General features: G+C 40.5%; 1 protein-coding gene across 1 annotated transcript in view; it reads right to left on the bottom strand.

Moving 5' to 3' along the window:
• polrmt (polymerase (RNA) mitochondrial (DNA directed)) overlaps positions 1-19,426 on the bottom strand; it is a 50,410-nt gene that overhangs the window by 17,861 nt on the left and 13,123 nt on the right. Inside the window, exons 6-15 of the mRNA XM_044361768.1 lie at positions 17,989-18,138; positions 15,936-16,103; positions 15,254-15,424; positions 13,175-13,414; positions 10,364-11,149; positions 9,941-10,063; positions 6,956-7,078; positions 6,027-6,206; positions 4,888-4,974; positions 3,240-3,353 (exon numbers count right to left, since the gene is read on the bottom strand). Of these exons, the coding sequence (XP_044217703.1) occupies positions 3,240-3,353; positions 4,888-4,974; positions 6,027-6,206; positions 6,956-7,078; positions 9,941-10,063; positions 10,364-11,149; positions 13,175-13,414; positions 15,254-15,424; positions 15,936-16,103; positions 17,989-18,138 (2,142 nt within the window). The remainder of the gene's footprint in view (positions 1-3,239; positions 3,354-4,887; positions 4,975-6,026; positions 6,207-6,955; positions 7,079-9,940; positions 10,064-10,363; positions 11,150-13,174; positions 13,415-15,253; positions 15,425-15,935; positions 16,104-17,988; positions 18,139-19,426) is intronic.

Raw genomic sequence — 19,426 nt, 5'->3', positions numbered from 1 at the left:
TTACAAAGCTTGATCAATTTTGCAAAGAAGAGGAAAAACTGTCCAGATGTGCAAAGGTGATAGAAACCCATTCACACAGAAGCTGTAACTAAAAAGATGCAACTACTTAATACTTAATTGGAGGCTGATCATCATGCAAACAGTTTAGATTTGTAATTAATTTAGATCACTTTGTAGAGACCTGTTGTCATGTTGACATTGAAGAGTCTTTTTCTGTTGTTCAAAAAACACATTAACATAACATGAAAACTTCCAAGAGGGGTGGAAATTATTTATAAGCACTGTATTGTCATTTCACTATAATAATAGAACATTAACCGTCCAGGGAAATCACCAATTACCACCAAAAACCCCAAAATAACCTAACCGATTCTTTCCACATAGAGGACAATAGATCACAAGCTTTTTATCACACTGTAAACTCACAAATCCAGTCAAATCCAGCCAATCCAGCTGACGACTCCCCCGTGTCACCATTAGCTCAGAGCGAGATTTCACTGTAACCTTGCCTGGGAGGGGGAATGAAAAAAATAAACAAGGAATCTGAGCCAGAGTGACCTCTGATCCGATTAGTATCTCCCAATCCTGTTAGGCAGCCACCCTGATGTATGTTCATGCTCCATTCAGCTACTCCTTCCCACTCTAATTTCCTCACCTCCCATCAGCCATGGAAAATACTTGATTACACAGATCGACATTTGTACTCATCCCTGTACACACACTGAACAGAACCGACAACAAACATGTTCACACGCAGACACAAATTTGTCTGATTATGCGGTGCTACTGTAGCTACTTTAAATTTACACTTACTGGTTTTCCTACTTTGCATCACGGCTCATCTTGCCATCCTATCTCGAGTCTAATTACTAACGACCCCAGAAACACAGTGGCCTTGGATTTAAGAGGCAGAGAGGAGACTGGGAGATTGAATTTAATCCAGCTACGTAGGGAAAAGGTGACCTTTCTGCAAGTTAGTTTCATTTTTGTTGCCCAATGATGCAACTGGATTAGAGAATTATTGCAGGGGGATGAAGAAAGTCATCTGTGAAACGTAAGCTAAAAACCTCATTCATCTGTAAACCTGTCTCTTCGTTCATTCATTTATTCATCTAAGGGTCTTGAAAAAGAGCAGAGGCTAATCAGCTTCCTTGTCCCGGCTGGACATTAAAAGAAGCAGATCAAATCAAGGGAACGCGCCCTACTACATCTACAGAGATGCACCCACAGGGGAACCACCATCTGTCACCCTCGCTCTCTTGCACCTGCTTATGAGGTGTCACTCCCCCTCTAAGCCAACCTTCTGCTTGATGTCATACTAAAAGAGCAGGCTGCACGCTAGGCCTGCCTATGGGCTTCCTGTCTGTCTGTGCTTGGCATGTGCTATATGTCTGTCTCCTCCTTTCACTTAGTTAATGAGCTTGAGGATATTAGAGGTCAAACGGGTTTTATATAATCACACACATACACATATGTAGGCTTTTTCTTTTCATGTACACACACACACATACTCACAGAGGCACGTTATCTGCAGACGTGCTGGCACTCAGACATTTTATCTCCAAGACGCACTTCAGTCAGGATCTCCATAGTGACGAAAAACTCTACCGATGTTGTTGAGCTCCATTACAGTTGGGCCACTCACAGCAATCACAATACACCATCAGCTGTGCACTGATGCACCAAACCTATTGAGACTTGGAAAGCCCAGCTGGGACATTCCACCCACAAAGCATCCAGTGCTTAAAGCTCCATGATAGGTTGGGTGCCTTGCATATAAAAAGACTAAGACAATTATTACTTTAGAGGGAAGACAGGCGGAGGGAACGTGAGAGGGAGAGAGTTAATTGAAAGAACATAAAAACAATCTGTGGCAAAAACAAAGTACTGGGTTGTGGACACACTAAATCCAAAGTCAGCCTACAGTATATCCCACAATCTCACTATATGCTTTGAGATATCATTATCAACAAAAATCCAGCAGCAAACTGTTTTGGAGTGGTTCAGATAGTGATGATGACCACCACTGTTTTATTTTGATTTTCTACTGAGCACCAACGACTCAGTGACAACCAGAACATCCATCCATCCATCATCTATGTCCACATGTCCTCTTAAGGCTCACAGGATGTTTGAAGTAATCCCAATTTGTGAGCTACAACCACAACAATCAACTTTTTATTGTTTCACAGTTAAGAAATCCCCAAGCCCCTTGGAAAACCTCTACACCACAGTGAGGTGCTGGAAGGGTTCATATTCATATGTGAGCCAATGAGAGCACTTGTCAATTATCTATCAGTGAAAAAAAGGCTGATCAAATCACATGCAAATTAATTTTGGACTGTGCACATTGGCAGTCCCCCTAATTCAAGCAAATGCTTCCTGATTCTTTCCAGACCACAATAAGTAAAGCACAATTTTGTGGACTGGCTGTGTGAGAACAACAGCTTGCTCTTGGTAGATGAAAACACAGAATTTAAACAAGATTCGTAGCTTGTTATAAGCTGATCTATTAGTGAAGCTGCTGTTCTTCTTACTGTCAGTGCTTATACTTTGCCCTCTGCAGCTCATACCGAATGTGTGTGCTAGGTGACTGGATGTCCGCAGTTTAAAACCAACCAACTGCCTCACAGCCGGCTGGCCAGCCTGATTTATTATTAGCTTCATCAGAAATTCCATCAAAGTCCAATGAAATGTAATGAGTGGAAATTACATAGCGAAATGAGGATTATTGTAAAAGTGATGATCCAAAGCACCTTACTGCCTCATGGAAATATTATTTAGAGGGGTTTAATAATGGTCAGTATGTCAAGGAGGAGATAAATGAGTACTGTGTTGAAAAGTGTATAGTGTGTGCTATGAAAAGGTCGGTTGTGGATTATTTGAGAATGTTGTCAAAGTTGTGATAAAGAGCGAGGAGCAAGACCAACAAGTGAAGATACAAGTGGAGAACCTCAGAAAGGTCAGAAATTGATTTGAAGAAATGAAGAAAATGAAGACAGGCCCCTAATTGGCCAAGCTGTCTGTCATACAGCAAATGATGACACAATGCTGAACAAGTTGGTGCTCAGCATCAAGATAACAGGTAAACCCTCCCACTACTGACATTGATACTACTACCAGGTGTACTAGTTAAGCTACAGAAATATCACAAACACTTCTTGAAAAGAATACTGTTTGTTAATGTGTGAAATCATGTGCAAGCTCTACAACGTAATGTGCTTTCTGACAAGACTTACTACTTGGTTACGTGTGCGGTGGTAGGGCTGGATGATGGGTAAACCCAGCGGTGTCACCCACTCCACAGTGTGACCAGACTTGGAGATGAGCCTGGCGCTCTCTGTCAGCCAATCCTGCAACAGAAGGGGATGCCAGCTGAGGTGAAGTGAGGGCGCACACTGGATTGAAGAGCATACTCAGGAAAAAAAAAATAGCACTTCATCAATCAAGAGAGTGAACACCTGCCTATTTGCTGTGTTTGTGTGTGAATTTAGACAACAGAGCAATCAAGTTCAAATCAGCGAGTTCGGACAGTTGGCTGATGTTCTGCTCGGTGGAGGATTTAATAAATCAGGCTATAAATACAAAGACACTATCTTGCGATTGGACCAACAAATAAAACTTCTCTGTTGATCTATGCATATAAGTCTGTTGCTCTACTTCACAGAGCTGCAAACAATTGTTGCGTACTCGCTGAGGAACAGGTAAGGAGTTGTTGCTTACTCTAAAAATTGCAAGTGCAACAGTGCTGTTTGCATAAGCATCTGGCACAGTTTGTCTCCAAGAACGGAAGCCCTATTTATGTCCCACAAGTGCCTCCTCGCACATACGCACACAAATACAGGCACACAGAGAGCTGTAGGAAAGATAAATATGTCCTAACAACTCGAGGTAGCAGTGTGGCCCAAAGCTGCTCCATTCATCATCACTGTTAGCTCTACATCTATTCCCGGTCACAATGAAATAAAGATAGCATGAAAGCAAAGAAACGGGAGTCAGAGATTAATAGATGGCTAGAGAGATTGACTGGTTAATCCATAGACTGATAAGAAGCAGACAGAGAGGGCAGAGTGAGGAGTGGACAGAGAGTGGGAGCACGGTTTGAAGAGAATGAGAGGCAGTGTTGACGGAATAAATGGGAAAAGTACAGGGAACGTAAGACAGGTCAGGGATGACAGCACTGAGGATTGATCAGCTACCTCTCTCTTGTTCATCCTTCAAATCACTGATGCAACATGCGAGAGGATGTGACCTATTTAAAAGCAGCAGGTGCGCGCACACACACACACATACAAGAGCACCGGGTCAACACCGTGGTATTAGGGAAGGGGGATTTTTCATCTCAGACTGGGTTGTCCCTACACATTCCCCAAAGGATGAACACCAGCAGCGGGTGGTGGTTCTGTTTACTTCCCAGACTCCTCTCTGCCTGCGGAGATAATATACAATCCCCCACCAGGTGCACGTCCTAAATCTATAAATGGAGCCTATGTGATGAATGGGTGCCGTTGCCAGGGTGATAGTGAAGTAAACTAGTCATTAATAGAAAAACAATTACATACTATATGCAATAGTAAATGGGATTTATTCTATATTGTTCCATCCACCTTCCTATAGAAAAAAAGTTTTACTACCTGCATGAGTGTGTGTAATGTTATGTGAATGTCTGCTTATTTACAACTTGAAAGGAAATAGTGTTTACTGCATGTGGGTATAGATTCTTGTGGGAAAAAAAGAGCGGGAACTCTTATTATGCAATATTTTTACTTAACGTCAACTGTGTTATGCAATTAGTAACAGACCAGTGTGAGTTTATTTTGGTGGTAATATGTTAGATGAGATACTTTTGTGTGTGTATTTGACTAGAAGCAGGTGTAATGAACCCACCTGGATCTCTCTGGTCCCTGTAAACATCTCCTTTAAGCCACTGAACACCAGACGCACCAGGTAATGAGATGCATCCCATACATGCTCCTGGAAATACAAGACATGATTATGCTTGTGTATTTATTCACACGGTCACACATACATTTTTCAACTTGAACAATAAACAGAGTACAAAGTTCTTTTCACTTGTAATTATTGTTAATTACAAGTATAATTCAAATATAAATGATAAGAGTAGCAGAGGTGAATGAGAGTGGTATATTTCTCATATCATTACAGAGACATGATCTCTTCCTCGGTAGGAGCTGCCTCATCCCCCTACATCCCACCGTAATCAGTCACAATTACACTCCCCCCTAATTTCCCATGTAAACAATTAGGGACATTATGCAGAAGTCATTTAGCGCAATATTCCGGCTGTGAGATGGTAGATACACTGACAGCAGGATCATGCTGATGCCATCTATACAGACAATGAGATTAACTCCAACTACTGTAAGGAAATATATAGCTATTTGACAGATAATAAGCACTACAGAGCTGTAAGAAGATTAAATGTCTCCATTCTCCTGCCATGGTGTCATTCCAAAGGAATGGTGTGTCCATCAGTGAACCAAATCAAGTACAATTGTTTTGAACTAAAAATAGATTCATAGCGGCTGTGCGCAGGATATCAAATATATCTACTGTTTTATTTCACTCCTGGCCTCACTGATACAACCATGCAATACTTTATTTCACTGCAATATGATTGTAAATAAACTTGGCTAAAATAAACTTCTCTTCTTGCTCCATGCAGCTCACTTGGAAACAGTGTGGTGGGACTCTTAATGTCAAGGTCAAAGTTACTGGAATCCTATTGGGTGCATGATCAAATGTTATGAAATTACATGCAGTCACTGTGCAATAAACGCCTTTATTGCCTTTAGCAGGACAGACCTCAGTAGAGAAGACCTTATCCTTCACTATGAGTCCATCTGGGCTCATTTGCATGTAAGAAATGCCCCATATAGGGGAGATCCTGTACTAAAAGGCCACTCTGTCTTACCACGCTGATACCACGCTAAAAATAAAATTTGTATGCAGTGCGAGGAATCCCCCCCCCCCACCACAACAATCACCCTCCACTGCTACTGTACCTTGGGGAACTCATCAATCTCCTTCAGTCTTTTCTCTATCTGGAGCCGTCCCCCGTAGCGTGTGACCCCGTACACCACAGTCATCACGGTCTGTTTGACCACCTTCCTGCTGATGAAGCCCTCCAGGACCTGAGCGATCTTCAGGCCATTCTCTGCATCCCGCGCTCGGAACTCCTCCACCTGAAACACATGGGCACGTTGCATGTGGGCAGAAATGCTTAACACAGTTTCCGATAACATGATTATTGCCACTTTTACTTATTGTACAATTTATCCTTGCAAGTAAACAAGATTTATTTATCCAGGAAGCTTGCTATTTCACAACCCTGATATAATCTACAGTATCATCAAACAATAACTGCAATGTCCAGGGGTAAAAATATGACAGTGAGATAGTGTCCTGCAGCAAAATATACTCTGCTTTCTGTCGGCTCACTGACAACACCACAATATACTTTGCAGTTACAGTCGCTGCCCTTGGAAGGCTTTGGCTTGGGACATACTTTTCTTCCTCAGCACACTGTGATTCCTGCTGCCTGTGCAACACAATTAACGTCAAATTGTTTCTCCCTAAAAATAAGTAGATTCACAGCAAACTGGGCCCCTTGATTGCATTTTACGCACACTTGCCCTTTGAGCCTTTGGATATGGATAGTCTATTTTCACTGCACTTTGATGCAAGGTATGAGAGACTAAGCACTATTTAATGCAAGACCTAAACTGACAAACCTAAAATATATTGGCAGTGCTCAGTGTGTCACTCATTATGGGATCTAGTGAGTCATCTGAATATTAACAGCTGAGCACCTACAGTGTGCCTTTGCAAGTGAAGTCAGTCGCGATTTAGTTATGTTGTGCAACTTCAAGTCCTTCAGTTCAAAGAAGGGGAACAAATCAGTGCAAACCAAGAACAGTTCGCTGGTACTGACCTGCTGCGCTACTCCGCTGTACACATCCTGGGGCTCATCACAGGGCATGAGGTTGACTGATGTGGCACCAATAACGTCTCTGCCTAGAGCGGCGTAGTGCTGGAGACCATTACAGGAGCCGTCCTGGAGGAGAGGGGGAGTAGAAGGGAAGGGCAGATTAAAGCAATGATGTGGAGGAGGAGAGAACAGACACAGAGAAAGAATTACAGAGATCAGCACCAAATAGGAGAGGGCACAGGACAAAGAACGATTTAACGATTTAAAGAAAGCAGAGGTGAAACACAACAAAGTGAAGAGAGAAAGATAAAACAGAAAAAAGGATAAAAGGGCAAGATGAATCACAGGAACTCAGTAGATGTGGGAAATTATTTGGTTGAATATCAGTTCATAACAACATATTGCCATGTCCCACAGCCCACAGCCACAGAGTGAATACTACACTTAACGTAAGACTATCAAACCATTTCAAAGCATCTTGAATTAATGGCTTCATTCTAAGCAACATCTGGACTGAATTTGGCATCAGATGGAGAGTTTTACACAATTGATTTAGGTTTAACATCTCCAGATCTTAACTCTAAAGGCTCATGCATGCTTTCAGTTTCTTGAAGACAGGTGCGTGGGAGGAATTGCCCACAGGGAAGAGAAGAGAGAATTCCTGCACACTGTCATTTTACTTGTAGTAAACTTTATTAAAGATGCAACGTTTCAGTCCTTAGACCTTCATCGGGTAAAACTGAGGAACAAAGAACATTCCAGACAGATATAGCCAACACCTCTTCAGGTGAGGCCAATCAGGGACCATAAGCTGTCAGGCCTGCAGTCTGTACATATTTAGTCTATTAGAAGGCACCTCCCACCTCAGCATTAGTGGATAAATCTATAAAGGTGGTCAACATAACCTGTTTCTATAGAGATGTGAAGCTTTTTGGATCTTCACATTACAGACCACATTGTCCCCCAAAGGTCTTAATGATGAGTTTCTACTTAATAAGATGCTGTGAATTCTTATTTTATTGTTACTATATTTATAGATTTGTCCACTAATGATGAATATTCTTCTATTTCCCAGGTAGTGAAGCCCTGTTTGGATGATCTTTGCACATTATCTTCATCATACCTATGTTTATGTATTTCAATTGTGAGATTAAATGGATTTTTCTATATTCATATGTTTTTCCTGTTGTCTATTTCTACTATTATATGACTGAATGTGGTTATTTAAATTTTGTATTGTGGTAACCTACTGCCTATTTAGAGTTATAATTATGGGATAGCCTAAACAGCGAAAATTATTATAATTATAGTTGTGGTTGTTGTCGTTATTATGATTATTATTATTATCATCATCATCATCATTATTGTCACTATTGGAAGAGATTATTTTGGGTAAATTGATTTTAATTTTAATTATATTATTCAATGCTTGTATATAAATTCATATATGGAATGTCCATCTTTGATGGTGGGAGGTGTGTTTTAATAGGTTAAATACATTCAGACTGTGGGACTGATTGCCTGACAGCTTATGGTCCCTGACTGGACTCACCCGAGGAGGTGTTGACTATATCTGCCTGGGATGTTCTTTATTCCTCAGTTTAACCTGATGAAGGTCAAAGGACTGAAATGTTGTATCTTTAATTAAGTTTATTGAAAGTAAAAGGACAGTGTGTGGAATTCTCTTTTCTCTTGCCTATAGGTTTAACATTGCCCTAATCTTATACAGAGTGTAATGATTTATGCTATCCACTAGACTGAGCAGTTTAGATGAGATTAAGTGTATCCGGGAACTGGAAATGTCCTGTATTCACCCCGTCAGGCAAGATTAAAAAGCCTAGCATAAACATTGCAGTGCGTTGGCCACATTCCTGTCCAACTTTCAGTTCCACAACAATTTCAAATGTGGACTCGGACTCCTTTGACTCCCTCTGGCTGTTTAGATTCCTTACTTTACTTTATTCATCAGGGACAGTACACATTAATTAACATCAATATGATTTAAATGTGCCAGTGTTATCCTGAAGGGAAATTTTCATTTCTAGTCACTAAGTAGGTTGAATTTCAAAGATGCACTTAGTGAAAACCTTGGAGCTATTGTCCTTAAAAACAGCAGGGGGAAGAGGTGCTACATTCACTGCTATATGCTCTCACATTGTACTATATATTTTTGTCTTTTTCTTTTAAAAATATGAGAGAAAATCCATATTTTAAGACTGGAATTAGGCAAATTATTTCCACTTGCATTACTTGCACTTTTATTGTTGCAGGTATAACTAACAATCATTCAAAGGATTGATACATCCTTAAAAAAGTAAAATAAATGAGAGCCATGTACTCAAGTGCTAATAAAAACTACAACATAATATGGTTATTACCCTGTTGCTTTACTCTGAACAACTATACCAAACACAGATTATACTTTAACCTGCAAATAACTGGATACCAGACATAAAGCGGCACAGTGAGTGGGTTAGATTCTAAAGTAAATATGTCTCCAGCTGCAACACTATTGCAGACAATTTGTCTGTTGCTTTGGTTTGTGTAAGAGAGGGCAGGGGTTTAAATACTCAGTAAGGACAGCTAAAGCTATGGCCTTGTTTCTAAGATTAGTTCTACAGGTTTATGGTATTAAAATGGCCCCAGATGGTTGGGGAGGTCTTGGTTTGTTAACTTTGATGTGCCCTCTAAACCAGAACTATAAAACATGAATGAATGGCATATCTTATTTTTAGCAGGCTATAAACAGGAATTATGATTGGCTGAAGGTGTTTTCAGATTAGTTAATTCCTACATATGCAGACACTCACGCTACAGGCGGAGTTTTCATACAATATTTAAAAAGCATTTTGTCAAATCAATATTATCTCACTGAAAAGGACTGACAGGAAATAATGCTGACAGAGATCAAACATGCATGACATTACAGCCTCTTGGCTCACTATGCAAACCTGTGAACACATTATTCTTTTAATTGTCTCATGGTACCTGGTGAACAGGAAAATGAGAGATGAACTGTGTCGGATCGGGAGATCTCACAGCATCGGCTATCTCCATGCAGCAAGCCAGAGCCTGCCAAGGCTCATCTGCATTCATCCACCACTTCTTACCCTAAGAGAGACAAACACAAGCACATGGCACATTATTTGGCATACATAAACATGAAAAAACATCTATTTTTACTCTGTGTTTTGTCAGATATTTGACAGATATTTGTCACTGATTAAAGTAACCATTCACCTAAGTGAGAGAGAAAGGCGTTATGCTATAATCTGTATATTTCAGAAATTGAGAGTAATAGTTGTTTTTGCATTATTCTATATCTAATCTCATATACTTCAAAACTCTAAAAAGAAATGCTATGTAGAACTATGAAGCTATGGTTGAAATGACCAACAAAGATAGACTGACATTGAGAGGGTTGTCAGCAGAGTCCAGTATGTCCTCCATGATAGTGTTGGCATACTCCAGCCTTCCCTGTAGTGAGCTCCTCTTCTTTAACCCTGTCAGATTGACTAAGTGGATCTTTAGCCAGTCTAGGCCCTTCGGACCGAGGGGCTTCCCCTCCGCAAACACGAGGATGGCTCGAGTCACGTCACTTCCCAGGTGATTAAAGTATGGGGGACAGGGGTAGGTACGTCCCCGGAAGTCCATGTTGTGAGGGAACCAGAAGATCTCATCCCTCATGTGGTTGGCGATGGAGAGTTTATAGAGAGCATCCATACGCAAGCTGTGCATCTCACTGCATTTCTTTTTGGCATTGATCACTTCCCTTTTCATGTGGGCCTTCTCACTAGCCGTATAAGTGGGATCTTGGGGGTTAAAGTGAGGTATTTTGGGTGCTTCTGACAGGGGAGGAGGGATGTCTAGTTTCTCACTTCCGCGGTCATTGAAGATGGAGATAATAATATCCAGTAAGGGTTTGTTGATCCTCCAGGCGCAGTTACCCAGCTGGTTAAGAGAGTCTAAGACTGCATGGAGGTTCTGGCATTTGTCCAATAACACCTCATGTTGGGTGGCCCCATCCACTGTGCGCATTAGCTTGGCAGGTGTCAGCAGGTAAGCTCCAAACTTCACAGAAGTCCAGGGCACAGGAGGGCACAGCATCGGCATCACATAGGAGTCAAAGGTCAACTTGGTCTCCATGGCCTCCTGCTGCATCTGAATCAGGATAGGGTGGGGCTTGATGAAGCCGACCTGGAGGGTGAAACACAGCATCATGTGAAATCCAATTAGAAGCAGAAAACTTCAAATGAGCAGACACAGAGAAGATTGCCCTGAAAAACAGATGCCGATGTTTCAATTACACCCAAATGAATGACGCTTTATCCACTTATTTCAAAATCAGGTTAAGTTTAACCATGACGTGTGGGGTGAAGAGTGTGGCTAATTTCATTCCTGACTGATTTCAGCGTAATTTTCAAATAAATACCAGTAGCTGAGTCGGAAATGTTTCCTAGCAGTTTAAATCATAACTGATACAGAGAACAATGAACGAGCCCCACACTTACACGTCTCAGTCCAAAACAACTGGGCTAAGTTCATGTTTCCATTGATATCATTCACTCCATCATTCCTCCAAAAACTGGTCACCATTAAATATCAGATCACTAACATTCACAAAAGACTCAGGTAGCCAACTGTAGCTCCATAAACCTCCAAACTAAATAGGATGTTATATCTTCATTTAATTAAAAGAGCTCAGTGAGGAGTCATAATGGCCTGGTGGCCAAGTTCAAATTTGGCTGGGGAACTTTGTTGCATGTCATTCCCCTCTCCTCCTCTCTCTCTCCCCACAACTCCTGCTGCCTCTTGACTATATATTATCAATTAAAGGCAAAAATACTCAAAACCTAACTTTAAAGAGTGGTAACTGAAATATTGCTTACACATTAAAGCTTCAACATCAAAGATTATCAGCTTTCTTTATTGAATTATGTAAAACCCTGGCCAGGAGCAGCATAGCAGAGGGATGAATTACATCATGTGAACTCACCTACACTGGTATACACAAGTTTCTCCCAAGCTGTGGCTTTGATGTGCAAGAATTATTGTGTTGCAAGTTCTAACTCGACACACATAGAGGACATGGGGCAGAGCATAAAGACCATCTTAAGGGAGAAATACAGTAACCTGACAGAAACATAAAACACCTCAGCATTGCTTGCATGAGTCAGACTGCCACGCTGTGCTGTAAAATCATTAGGATGCTCCCCTGATGGGCTAACCTCCAAACAGAAAAAGAAAGGGGAGGGGGAGGATGAAGAGAAAAGAAAAGAGGGGGGAGAAAGAGATATAAAATATTCACAAGACTAAACTTCTGCAATAGCCCATCCCTTGGTCAAAGTGCATCAAGTCCAAAAAGTCCCAAAAAATCCAGAGTTCTTTCTCTCTTTACGCCTTTTTTTGCTTGACACGGTTGCCTCACCTTCCTGTTGGGTCCCATGGTAGTAAATCAGCGAGCCAATTAAGGGGACACTAAAAAAAGGGATTAGCCTGGAACCTATTCATCTTTCTCAACTGTTCCCCCTGCCAACTCACAGGGGCGAAATGGTTTTATAATTCACACTCTTTTGGGGCTTCATGCTGGATAGGAGGGTGCTCAAATGTACAAGGTAACAGGCTTTAGAGTGACAGACAGTCTTGTCGAAATTGAAGGTCAGGTGCTTTCAGACATTTTCTTTGTTTCTGCTCCACTATGGTTCTTCCATTAAAAATGAAAATGTCAGCTTTATAACCACTTCAACTTCACTGGGTCAATCTCTTAATCGTACTGTTTGTAATTTTCAAAAAAGCCAAAATGAATAAGATGACTTGATTTAACTGATAGAGAGTTTTCATAATGAACAGCTCACTGTGTTTTATTTTTAATCCTTTTGAATACTACCCACAATGTTACTGCAGTTTCCAGAAGATCCTTTTAACTCTAATCCTTGACCATTTTTTTCTGCATAAATCTCAGTTGAAAGGATCTTTATTGGTCTGGGTTAATGCTTGGGAATCCTGTTACCATGCAGGTTATCAAAGGTATTTGATATCTGGACCTGAATGGTTTGATTGAGGAGGAAAAAGAACCCAGAGGTCCTGTGCTACTGCTCACCCTGTACCCTGCCTTTTTGGCAAGACTGCTTTAGCAGAATCACTACCACCCAGTTAACCATGTACTCCTTGATATCCCTGTGGAATAAGCTGGGCTTTGAAGGATTTGCACATCCACCGTACCTGTCTGGTGCTGCGAAAGGTATACATGTGGTAGAGGATGGGGATGAGCTTCCTGTCATAGGCCGGGTTCAGGATGTCGCTATTAATTTTAAGGCTCTTGACCATTATATCCACCAGCCAAGTGCCCAGCTCCAGAGTTACTATGTATGGCCAGTGGCTCTCGCCTCCCTGCAGTGTGGGTCCTGAACACTGCTCTGTTTCTAGCTTACACCACTGCTCCCTGGGAAGGACGTCATACACCTGGAGGGAGAGGAACAGAGGTGGGATTTAGACATTTTCCCTCATATCGCAAGAGCATGACATATGATAACAATAAAATCCAAAAAAAGTCCCCTCGCAGTAAGCTATAAAGTCTTTGTATAGGTTGAAAGGCACAGCAACATCTAAAGACAATTTGTGAAAACAGGCACTTATTTGTGATCCAATTAAAAAATAACTTTCCTGTTTCAAAAGACGTGATAAGTACTGTAAAAGCCCAGATGTATTAAAATTCAGTCAAAAACAAGACCCCAATGCAAAAGAAGAAAAGAACAATGAGTAAAAGCATTATTTGTTTCAGAAGAAAGCAATCGTATGCAATCTCATCAGCATGGATCTTCAAAGTAAAAGTTATAAACTATGGTAGTCAACAACACGACATAATTTACTTAGAAAAGACATTCTTTTATTTCTTTAGACTTCGGTTAGTTTCTTTCTTTAGAAAGCTTGGGGTGTGTCAGGAACTTGAGATTATGTCATTAGAAAAATATACAAATCAGCTTGACCTGATGTGAGAGGCAGTTTAGTCTAACATTTATTGGTTTAGCTTTCACAACAGATCCATGAAAATGTAAATGTGTATACTGAGAACTCAACTAGAGAACAACTAAGTGAGAAAGTTTGGTGCCATAAAAACAATGGAAAAATGTCATAATAGACATCATTATGAGTACAAAGGCCGTGTAAAAAAAACATCTCATATAAAACAAACACCATAACTTCTAGTTTAACTAGCTACAGGAGTATAATGAGCTCTTGCTCATTATAATCTTGATGATGTTAGCGTTTTCCTCTCAGTGTACCAGAGCCATCACAACACTAGTGGAACACTGAGTCAGTGAAATTGGCTGTAAAATCCCATCGAGGAAACACAGTCCTTTACTTCACAAAAAAAATGTACAGCATGTCAATGAGCAGAGTACACAAGGTCACTAAGTTTTTTATCTGCTACAAATATTAAACACCCATCAAATGTTAATCAGTGTTTAGATTGCTTATATATTTCACTGCTGATGTTGAGGGCCTGGCAGAATGATTCACAAAATTCACTGTTCAGTTAGATACAGTACATTAATGTTGTGACAACAACATTTAGCTTCAAAAGAGAATAATATTTGAGACTTAAGAGTAAAACAATTGACTCATTCAGTGGGGTTATTAGGCAGCATACGGTATGACACAAAACAAACGCAGTGTTTTGCAAATAAAGCAAACCATATGGTGACAAAGGATATCATTTCAGCTCAACAAATGCACTACTGCTCAACAGAGTTTAAACACAATGAGCTGTGAATTGTTTGATTGTGCACGTCAGAATCGAGAACCATGTATGGTGTTTTCACAATTCACATATAACTTGAGCAACAACAATGAACTGCGATGTCCTTAAGTTTGCACCTTTACAGGCCGGGCAGTGTTTGCTGCATTGCACAGTACAACATGCATGTATGTCTTAGCTTTTATACTTACAATGGTGTTATGTTATTATGTTTTTTTCTAAATCATTATGGAATCCAGCAGTTTACTTAAAAAACATATTAGAGTTTAGAATTGAATACAAATAAGTTAGTGGCGTATTTAGTTTTTACACATTTAAACTTCTACATTTTGATTGTGTATAGCATACACCTGAATCAAAAAACGAATCTGCCTCTCATTTTTTGTTTCAAATTTCACTTGCAAATTTCAACCGTGTTGCACCATAGCGCATGCAAAATAAATGAAAGCACATCTTGTTCAGATAAATTGACACGCGATTCTCTTTTGCAAAAGCAGAAGTACACACAGAGGAAGACGGCTGTGGTGTGATGATTTCTTTACCTTGGTATCTTTGGCCAGCAGGTCTGTGTAAGCGTTGTAAATGTTGCCCAACTTGTCCACCGTCTGATTTTTGTGCTTCTGGCGCACAGAGTACTTGGTGTACACCCTGTTGCCAAGATCTCTGGCTAAAATCTTCAGTGATTCTCCACTGGGAGGCAAATTGGCAACACTCTGGACAAGAGTCGGACACAGTTCAAAAGGTCAAACAGATGCAAAGATTTGTGACACTCACACATCAGGCTTTTGTCAGATCTGGTTAAGTTTAATGAAAAAGCAATCCTTCAGTCACAGGGGAAATCAAAGTGAAAGTGGTCTTTTCAGAATTGAAGCCGTAAAACCTGTGTATTTGTCTGTGCTGGAAGCAAACAAATCTGATCAAAGCATGCTCCCCTTTGCTGCCAAAGATAAAGCCTGATGCTTTTCCAGCTGTTGTCACTGTCAGTTGCTTGATTTGTGTTTTGTGGTTTCCCAGATTGGTTGGGTCGTATTATGTAACAGCAATGTCGAGAAAACAGAGGAGAGATAACCGTGATATCACTACACATCTTTATTTTAATGTTGTAGTAAAATAAAGCTGTCGTCAATCAAATGCTCTTGACTCAAAAGATTGATAAGACTGTGTTTAATCTTAGCTGTCTGGCATTTCATTGAGCGGTAGGCTGGGCTTGGTGGGTTGTATTACCTGTATCATGATGTCCACATACTCTCTATCCTCCAGCAGACAGAGGTAGGGATAAAGGTTAAGCCTGTAGTCCTTGCTGTTGGTCTTAGCCAGGATCATCTTGCTCTCCCTCAGAGCTTGGAGGAGGATCTTCTGCCAGTGTGCCCGCTGCTCTGCCAGCAGCTCCCTCTAAACGGACAACACAACTGTAAGTCATCCATCTCATGTCGGTAACTGACTGCAGGAAACCCATAGAGGACGGGATAAATAAAATTACCAATTCTGCAGCAGTCCTTGTTTGTCACATAGAGCATGAACCAAATGGAAAGTCATTATAAATTGTGAAGCAGTAGATGGGGCCATCTCTCATTGGACACAAGTCATTGTACAACATGACTGTGCATTCTATTTGATGGTTAGGCTTGTTTGTCTGATGCCTCCAGATGAGAAAGAGCGAGAAAACAGACTGTCCTTCTTAAGAGGAACACAACTGGGCTACAGACTTATTCATCTAAGACTTAAAAGAGAAGGAAAAATCTATTTTATTGTTCTCACACAGAGTCTTGGCCCAGTAGAAGGGACTGCAGTCAGGATATAAACAATTTACCAATGAACAATCATCATTTGTCAATCACATTCCAGCTGATTTGAGGTTAGAGGAATAGTTACACAGTTGGGAAATACACTTATTTGCTTTCTAATGCTAACTCTAATTATGAAGATAGAGCCAGCAGGTGGCTATCTTAGCTTAGCATAAAGACTGGAAGTGAAGGAAACAGCTAACCAGGCTCGACAAGTTGTATTTTTTGCAATGAGTTACAAGCTCCAAGCCAAGATAGATGTTTCCCCAAGTCTCAATGCTAAACTAAGCTAATTACCTGTTCAGACATGAGAGTGGTAAGGATCTTCTTATCTAACTTTCTGCAAGAAAGCAAATCACCATATTTCCCAAATGTCAATGTCTCACAATGTAATGCATATTTTGTGTTTTGAATGAGGGAGAAAAACTGTTCTTTAAGTCTGCAGTCAGGACAAGTATCAGCTTTATCATTACCTGCTGTTTCTGGTGCTTTATGATAGATTTTGCGTTTCATAATTAACATAAAACACTTATTAGGAAAATGTGCATCTCTAGCTGCTGGGTGGTAAGCAGGTTTGTTGGTGTCTCTGTGGAGGTATTGTGCCACCCATGCACATCTGGGTATGTATGCGTTAATGTTCACTCTTCTGCTAAAAAGTTTCACCGAGTCTGACTGAAGAAGAGACACAGCCTGGATTGTGGATGGAGTGGTGACTCTGCGTTTTCTCAAGAGGCCTCCATTACAATACATTATTATTCTGCCCTGCCTGTCTGTAAATGCTTCCTGACCACCAGGGACTTTCAGCCTGCTCGCTTCCCACGTAGCCCATCTGCAGAGGCAGACGAGCCAGGCTGGACTGTAAATGCCAGAGTTGGAAAGAAGGCACACCACAGGAATATAATGTCTCCTCCTCTAACCAGAGAAAAGAGAAACTTTACTCAAAAGAGACAAGCGGTACACTTAAATATAAAACATACTTTAAATGTCAATAAATCATTGAGATTAGATGATTAGATGTTATGCACGCTCAACAATCTGCATCTTACATTGTGTGCCAGCAGTTGGAAGCAACATGGTTTATGGGAAATTTTGTATTTTTTTCTTAAAAATATTAGCTTTGGCAACAGTACAAATGTAGACTGGGTGCCAATTACAGTACCAGTCAAAAGCTTTCCCATTCTCTTGAATTAGAGTGTGTCTATTATTTTTTACTTCCTGATATAACAGGTCTATGAAGGAGGGCATTTGGTAGTTTCTAGTGAGATTTGTGAAAAATTAATTAATTTACATATTACTAGTATACAGTACAGTATATTTTAGAGTACGGTGGTATGGTTTAGCGTTCAAAAATGAATCCCAAACCAACTATTATCAACAACAGAGTCTTCTCCATTTTGTAAAAATGTTTTGAGAAGTTTCAGCATCATAGAACAACAAATCCACAGTATGTATTATGATGAAGATGAAGAAGGGCAACAGGTGGGTTTGTTTACCATTTTGGCCATGTTTTCAGTGACAGGCTTGGCAGCCTCCACAGAGTCGATGGTGACGGTGCAGGCCTGCTCCATGCTGAGCTGTTGTTTGAAACGCTCCTGGAGCTCCTCCTGAGTAAAGTCCAGTTTGGGGTACTCGTGGTCTGCCCTCTAAAACACACACACACACACACACACACGCACACACACACACGCACACACACACACACACACACACACACACACACACACACACACACACACACACACACACACACACACACACCAGACAGACAAAGACTCTGAGGTTAACCTCTCAGATTGGCAGACTTTAACTTCTAACCTATCCTTTATTTTAAGCACCTCTAACCTAAATGTGACAATTTGATTTTTGGAAGTTGTTTGTACACAACACTGGGTATAAGCATTGCCTGACAAGATCAATTCATACCAAATAGTAAAGAGACTTTTCAGGCCAGGAGTGAATCATAAACCCATCTCATTCTGCTGCCAAGAGAGTGCTAATCTGAGCTTCAATCTCACAATCATCAGCTTAGTATTGCTAGAAAACTCTCATTACTCTCTGAAAAAACTCTTAAAAAGATGTAGAAACATGGTGGGTGCTTTATCAGATGTTCATAGCAGCAAATATACTACATTGTGCCTGGACATGAGTGTCAAACACCTAGAAGTAGTTAATATTTGCATGATGGAAAATAAATCCAGCAAACATTTTGGTCTACATAAGCTAAAACTGAGCAGAAATGCCCAGAACTTAAACTGCCATGTGTATCTATTTAGGTTTATTAAATTAACCCCTTAAAATCTAAACACCTTGCTAGCAGACCCCTGATAGGCTGCTGCTTACATCCAACCAAAACAAAGCGGTTTACACTGACTGCATTACATACAATGCAACTGACTTGACAGACATTAGCAAACCTCTTGCTACAGTAACAGAAATAAATGTAAAGTCACCTGCTGGCTTAAGGGGGAGTGAGCTGGTCAGGGGGGAAAACACCATAGGATAAAATCAGTACACACTGTGGAAAAGTTGTAGTCACGAGTAGATGTAGTACAGCTGTATGAACTTTAACTAGCTCACTGCAGACAACAGACTGCAGAGAGATAAATCAGGCCTCAGAGAGACCTAGCATGGACAGTTAAAGGCGGCATGGAACATCAACTGCTCACTATAACAGCTCTTGTATAATATTAAAATTTCAGAACAATAAATGGGCTAAGAAGCGAACAACTCATTATCGGCAGACAGGGGTGAAATCAATAGATAGCTGGTGAAAAATGTGCTGGTGTGATAGTTTTGAAAGTACGAACTTGCAGCTCCTGGTGTACAAGAGACAGCAAAAAAACAAAAAAACAACAACTCTACAGAAGAGTACAGATGTGTAATCTTATTTGAATACTTATAAAACTGAATGAATTAAAATTGCTAAACCTA

This window comes from Thunnus albacares, chromosome 9, assembly GCF_914725855.1.
Source record: "Thunnus albacares chromosome 9, fThuAlb1.1, whole genome shotgun sequence".
NCBI lineage: Eukaryota > Metazoa > Chordata > Actinopteri > Scombriformes > Scombridae > Thunnus > Thunnus albacares.
Note: the sequence above shows the minus strand (reverse complement) of the source record. Positions and strands in the feature narration are given on the sequence as shown.